This window comes from Nematolebias whitei, chromosome 18, assembly GCF_014905685.2.
Source record: "Nematolebias whitei isolate Nwh7 chromosome 18, NemWhi1, whole genome shotgun sequence".
Lineage (NCBI taxonomy): Eukaryota > Metazoa > Chordata > Actinopteri > Cyprinodontiformes > Rivulidae > Nematolebias > Nematolebias whitei.
The window spans coordinates 5,705,643-5,713,142 of NC_056515.1; the positions used below are offsets into that span (position 1 = coordinate 5,705,643).

A 7,500-nucleotide genomic window follows, 5' to 3' on the forward strand; every position below is an offset into this window, starting at 1 on the left:
TGGATATCCTAACTGGGCCTTCCTAAAAGCAGAGAAGAAACCCAAACAGGACTCCAGTCAGCCAACAGGTGAAAAGGAGGAACCCAGACCCAGACCAGTGGTCATTCCATATGTTGAGGGAGTATCAGAGAAACTGAGACGTTTATTTTCTAAACATAACGTCCCAGTGGCTTTTAAACCCCAAAATACATTACGGCAAAGACTGGTTCATCGCAAAGATCCAGTCCCCCGGCACAAACAGAGTAATGTTGTGTATGCTGTTCAGTGTCAGGAGGGCTGTGATCAGTCTTACATCGGGGAAACAAAACAGCCACTGGCCAAAAGGATGGCCCAGCACAGAAGATCAACATCATCAGGCCAGGACTCTGCGGTCTACACTCATCTCCAGGCCAGCGGTCACTCTTTCAGGGATGAAGATGTGCACATCCTGGATAGAGAGGAACGATGGTTTGAGAGAGGAGTAAAGGAGGCCATCTTTGTGAAAAGAAACCGTCCATCATTAAACAGGGGTGGAGGCCTACGTGTTCAATTGTCCCCCTCTTACAATGCTGTGATTGCTAGTATCACTCAGCCCTCTGTGAATAGTACACAGCCATCAGTGTGCTAATGATCCATTGTTAGGCTGATGGTCCTTCTTGAGCATGTGATCAGCTGGTTTTGGTTGTCAGCAGCAAACTGGTTGATCCACTCTGAGAAGGTGCTATTTAAGAGACTGAGCTGAAAAAAGCACCTCAGACTGAAGAAGTCTCTCGGACGAGAGACGAAACGTTTCTACATTTTTTGTTGTTTTTCTTTGTTTTGGGTATTTTTTGAATGTCCAGAGGACCAGATTTAACTTTTTTAGATTTTTCTAGCTGGATTATTGAGCATGCATCAGGAAATTAATATTATTGTTTCATGGAGTCTCGTTTAAACTCACATCTGACTGCATGCAGTTACAGTGTGAGATGTTATCAGTCACAGGTTATGACTGTTGTTCTTGTTCTTTGGTCACTAATCAGTTCATGACTATTGTCACCAATCAGTTCATTTGATTAATAATCAGTTCATTTATTATTAATCTGTTCATACTGAAGAGCCGTGGATCTGCTCTGTTCACAGCCTTTTTCAGCCTCTCCTTTTTTTTTTATTGAAAACCTTTCCGAGGCGTTCATGCACTCGGAACGCATAAATTACACAGTGCGCATCTGTGCATGGTGCGCGTAATTACGCAATGCGTATTTACGCACATGGAGAGCCGAGTGACAAGATGTTTTTTTGGGCAAGCGAGCGCTTCTTATGGTGTTCGAATGGACCCAGTGAGGCGGAGACTACATCTGCTTCGCCCTTAACCCACCAGCGACAGCCTTAAAGGGCGAAGCCTATACGAAATAGAATGTTGGTTACGTACTGTAACCCCAGATTCTATGAGTGTAGGTGTAGCATCGGGCCTCACTGGCTCCTAAATGGCTGAAGAAAAAAGCTATTTGGGAGCCGATTACCCGCTCTTAACTTAATTTATATGGACCGGGTGGGGCCCACACAACAGGTGGGCGTGGACTAATTTTTTCAGTGCAATGCTTTGCATGACGGGATAAACTAACCAGCAACAGCCTTAAAGGGCTTCGCCTATACTCATAGAATCTGGGGTTACAGGACGTAACCAACGATTCATACCAACGAGTTTTTTCTTCAGCTGTTTTGTATACAGACCTCTAAAATCTACAACCTGTTGCTGCTCTTGCCCCAACTTTTGAGATGTGCTGCTGACATTAAATTCAAAATTATCTTTTTTTTTTCTTCCTTAAATGGTACCATTTTTTTAGTAAAAGTATCAAATGCTAATGTTTCATAGTCTAACAAGGTTAAATGAGGTCCTCTGGACAGATTATTTGTTGAAACGTCAGGCCAGGACTCTGCGGTCTACACTCATCTCCAGGCCAGAGGTCACTTGTTCAGGGATGAAGATGTTCACATCCTGGACAGAGAGGAACGATGGTATGAGAGGAGTAAAGGAGGCCATCTTTGTGAAAATAAACCGTCCATCATTAAACAGGGGTGTGGGCCTTCGTGTTTAACTGTCCCCCTCTTGCAGTGCTGTTATTCCTAGTATCACTCAGCCCACTGTGAATAGTAAACAGCCATCAGGGCACTAACGATCCATTGTTAGGCTGATGGTCCTCCTTTTACATGTGAACAGCTAGTTTTGGCTGTCAGCAGCAAACTGGTTGATCCACTATGAGAAGGTGCTGTTGAGTTTGTTGCAGCTCCTCAGATTGAAGAAGTACCGTATTTTCCGGCGTATAAGTAGCAGGTTTTTTTTTGCATAGATTTGTCAGTCCTGCAACTTATACGCCAAAGCCACTTCTATACGTTTTTTTCCCCCATATTCATAACGCAATTTTTCACCGACACTTAAATTTTGAAGAACTGCAACAGCGAGTCCTCCTGTGTGCGCTCGCTTCACTCAGCTGGTGCAGACGGAGGAACGCTGGAGAGCTAGTGGCTCCGGCCGCAATGGATAGATGGATGGATGGCGCCATGCCACCCAGGCAAAATGAAGCTGCTTTGACCATTAAATAAACACATAATAAATGTGACTTATACACCGGAAAATACGCTACTTTGGATAAAAGACTAAACGTTTAAACAAGAAGAATCCATCCAGAGGACCTGATTCAACCTTGTTCGATTGATCAACCTGGATTATTGAGCATGCATCAGGACGATGTTTCATAAAGGGAAAAAATGGGTTTATGATATTGGCAAATTGTTGCATTCTGTTATTATTTACATTTTACACAAAATGCCAACTCTTTAAGATTGAGGATGTAAAAATAAGATTTTGTGTAACTCAAACAGGGTTCATGGGAACATTACCAGAGTCTAGGTGTGAGATTTGTAGCATCCACATATTCTCCCCACAAACAAGCTTCTCCGCCAATCACGAGCTTCTTCTGTTCTTCAGTTCCTGTTTATTGTTTTTAATAAAAAAGATTACCATAAGTCAGTTTATGTTTCTCTGAATGAGTGAAAATAAAGTGTTTTGTTAAATTGTGATTAAATGTTAGTAAAATGATCATTTCCCCCTTCCTTCATTCAACAGGCTTACACTGACTCACACAGTGGTGACATGTCAGATCAGGGTCAGGGGTTCAGCTCAGTCCGAGCTGGATCCAAACAGAAACATAATACATGACTCAAAGTGCTGCTCTGAGTTATCAGCACACGTCTGAAGACATGAATGACAACAAGTGAAGTCTGAATATTAGATATTTTATATCTAATGCAGAAATAAAAGTCAAACATTCCTTAAAAGGATGCAAGTTGCTCGACAGTTTTAATCCAAGATAATCTTACATTAAGAAGGGGCTGAGTTGTTTGTCAGACTCTGTGCATATTTTTTATAATTTCTTGTAACTTGACTGAACGTGTTCAGGAAGACTGCAGAACATTACAGACAAGCTCAACATCCATAACATAACACTGACACATTACACTTTATGTTGCTATGCTTCGCTGGAGCTGTCATCTTGAATGGGATCGACTCCAAAAGGTTTATTCAGTTGTAGATCTTCATCCACGGATCACTTTGAGTTTCATTAAAATCTGTCCACTGGTTCATGAGATATTTTGCTAACAGTACAGACATAGAAAGATATGTGATCACTCCACACCTGGGAGATAATAAATGTACTTTTACCTCTAAATGATGAGTTTGTGCTTCAGATTGTTGTTGCTGAAGTAAAATAGTTTTGAACTCAAACCAGGTTAGTCTGGAAACTTATCTGTAATTCCTTTACCACCAGCCATTGAAAGGGGGTGGGATGACAATGGGGGCAACAGTAGCTCAGTGGTTAAGTGCCACAGCCTTGTAATCCTGGTTTAAGCCCAGGTTGTATCAAATAGTTCTGGCATAAAATAATTGCCAAATATTTCATGCAAGTTAATTCACTGCAAAAGGGAGCAGCTGAAAGAAAACCTAACGGGGGGGGTTAAAATGTCTCAACAACCATATCAAAAACTCATGACAAACACGTTTCCAGAAATATTAACAGAACTTCAAACAAAGTTCAGTCAGGTCATCTGGACGTTTTTCGTCTTTCATCCGAAGGACTTCCATCAGTCCGAGGAGCCACAAACACACTCAGTCCCACAAGCAGCACACTCACATAGAGGACCAACCAGTTTGCTGGTGAGAAGACAGTTTCTGGGCCCACCCTCTCCCTTGTCGACTCCTCTGAGGCAGCCATGGCCGACGGCTATAGCTGATGAAGTCCTTTGGATGAAGGATGAAATGTCTCAACAAAAAAAATAAACCGTCCAGATGACCTGACTTTGTTGGATTTTTTACCTGGATTATTGAGTTATTAACAGAACTTGTTTCTATGTGGGGGTGGGTGAGTGCTCCTTCACAAACTGATGTTATATGTTCTCAAAGAGTTCTACTCTCCTCTGGTTTCCTCAGATCGATGTCCTCACAGAGTCTGGCTCCGTCATTGAAACTTTCCATTGGTCATCGCTCAGGGATCTTAACTCTGTGTGTAGTATGAGGTACATATTCAATGGTTTATTTTAGATTTGCACAAACCTTCAGACAATAGAACCTCCTGATGATGATACTAACTTCTGAACAAGACGTTCAGTATCTTGGCTCATAGGATGGTACTGATAGGAAATGGTAGTTTTTATACTTTTTTTCCTTCTTTCGGCTGCTCCCTTCTTCGGGGGTAACCAACTTGCACATAGACATGACAATTGTTTTTACGCCGGCTGTCCTCCCTGACGCAACCACAGACCACCGAGCTACCACAGCCCTCTGTGTGGAGCAGAGAGCTGCTGTGTAGGGCGCCCGGGGGATCAGATGGTGGTGGTTGAGGGTCTTGCTCAAGGGCCCAGAGTGGAACAAATGAGGGTGGAGGCAGGTGTGGGTGTTTCATCTTTCCCACCCACATTTTGATGTTATCGGTACCGGGAGTTGAGCCAGTGATCCTCCAATCACAGGCTCACCTTCACTAACCTCTGCGCCACCACTCCCCTGGCAGTTCTCATACTATTAGATTAATATGGAAACAATCTAAAAAGTACTTTTATTTTTTTATTGCCTGCCTTTTATGGGCAGGCATTTACATAGTGTGTGTGTGTGTGTGTGTGTGTTAGCAAAATATCTTATGAACAACTGGAAGGATCTGAATAAAACCCAAGAATTTATCTTTGAATGTACATACACTGATTTTTTTTTTTATGAGTCAATCCAATTTAAAATGGCTGCAACTTCTAACTGATCTTAGCCAACACAAAAATATTATAAATATTTAAAATAATTTTAGATCATTTTAAAATAAGTAATTTTAGACTATACAATTTGTTTGTTTGCATTTAATAATAATGATGATGATTCTGTAATTTTACTTAGACCAGTTCTGTGAGTGAAAGATACAAATCTGTGTAAAATAAGACCCATAACCAGGTAAACGGGTCGGGACCCAACAACAACTATAACAAATTAAACAACAAAAAAAACAATGATGCAGACACAAACCCTTAAAGTCCTGCGGGTCGACCCTGTACATGCCCTGCCAATCCTGGCCGTAGGCGATACGGTTCAGGTACCAGGGAGAGGACAGCAGGGTTTGGTACCCTGCCGCTGTAACATTCTCCATCTCCATCTGGTATTTCTGCTCGTCTCCTTTCCAGATGTGGATAAGTGTGTCTGGTTTCAGCTAAACAGCACACACATATGAAGTGATCAGTATCAGCCAGATCAAAAGCCATAGCTCATCTTCATTCACATCATGACATCTGCAACAAATGTCATGGAGGATCTTCAGTCTTGGACCACTTTTATGAAGGACCACTCTTGTCTCCTGGCTCATGGGGACATACCCGTCACCCCACAGGGGTTTGGAGAGAAGGTTTTAATGGGCAGTGTGGGTATTATTTCAAATTGACCATCAGCCCCACCACCCCATGTTCCCCCTAACGTCAGTCTGACTCATCACAACTGTGCAGTTTTTGTAAACCTGTTGAACCAAAAATCAAATTCTCTTTCATAAATTTGTTGATTCGAGACAAACAGAATTTTTCTTTGAAACTGACCATTAAAGTTGAGCGGCTCAACCTTGTAGTACCTCTGCCAGTCCTGTCCGGTGCTAATATAATCTAAGTACCACGGGGCGGAGAGGATGGTGGTGTATCCTGCTGCCGTCACATTGGCAACCTCCTTATCACACCCTCCTCCGATCCACACATGAACTACAGTGTCAGGCTTGAGCTGCAGGTGTTAGAGGCCACGCTTCTGCTTTTAGTTCAGTTACATCATCAGATCAGTCACTGGCTAAAGCTAAAGAGCTAAAGGAATAGTTTGAACTGACCGCCTGTATCAGGAGATCAACATCTCTTTAGGTCTGTGTCAAAAATTTGGACAAACCCAGTTTGTTTTGCTGGTAATTTTTTCAACATGTCTGTAATTTACAAGTAATTAATGATTTTGGGCTTTTTAATGGAGGAGTAAATGGAATAGCTTCAGCTGTTCAGATTTTCTTCTTGAGAAGATTCGTGTCAGAACAAAAATTGCATCTTTTTTGTGAAATTTGAATTGACTGGGACCAATTTGCTTTTGGTGCTTTATACATATCTACCAATAAGTCTACTGACATCTGCTTTAGGATTGATCAGTCACTTGGTAGAACAATGAAATACAGTAGCCCCTCGCTACTTCGCAGTTCGTTTATCGTGGACTCGCACTCGCTCTATCGCGATTTTTCAAAATAAGATTGGACATTACACACAATTGGCTGATTGATGGATGAGCTGCACGATCAGCATGGAGTTTTTTATTTAAAATTAATTATTTTAAATAATTTAGCACCTCCTGCACCTCTGTGCAGCCCATACTGCAGGATAAACTTCCTGCCGCAGCTGATCACCTGTTTTCAGTGCAGAGCTGAGAAGTGGGCGTGGCCAGGAGGCTTGTAGGTGGCAGGGAGCTGAAATCATGACAATCTGTGCTCTTTAGAGCGTTTAGAAACATTGTTTAGAATTTTGCTAGAGTGTGGGAAGGATTTAAAATGCAATACAATATATAAATATACATATATACATACACATACATATATATACATACATATACATACATACAAACATATATATATATATGTATATATGTATATATACATATATACATACATATATATATATATATGTATATATGTATATATGTATATATACATATATATATATACATATATACATATATATACAGGTCCTTCTCAAAAAATTAGCATATTGTGATAAAGGTCATTATTTTCCATAATGTAATGATAAAAATGAAACTTTCATATATTTCAGATTCATTGCACACCAACTGAAATATTTCAGGTCTTTAATTGTTTTAAAACTGATGATTATGGCATACAGCTCATGAAAACCCAAAATGCCTGTCCCAAAAAATTAGCATATTTCATCCCACCAATGAAAGACAAGTGTTTTTAATACAAAAAACGCCAACCTTCAAATAAT

At 40.9% G+C, this 7,500-nt stretch overlaps 1 protein-coding gene across 1 annotated transcript in view; it reads right to left on the reverse strand.

Moving 5' to 3' along the window:
* Window positions 1–2,855: 2,855 nt before the first annotated feature.
* LOC119424982 (beta-hexosaminidase subunit beta) overlaps window positions 2,856–7,500 on the reverse strand; it is a 14,462-nt gene continuing 9,817 nt past the window's right edge. Inside the window, exons 8-9 of the mRNA XM_037692505.1 lie at window positions 6,079–6,253; window positions 2,856–2,950 (exon numbers count right to left, since the gene is read on the reverse strand). Of these exons, the coding sequence (XP_037548433.1) occupies window positions 2,856–2,950; window positions 6,079–6,253 (270 nt within the window). The remainder of the gene's footprint in view (window positions 2,951–6,078; window positions 6,254–7,500) is intronic.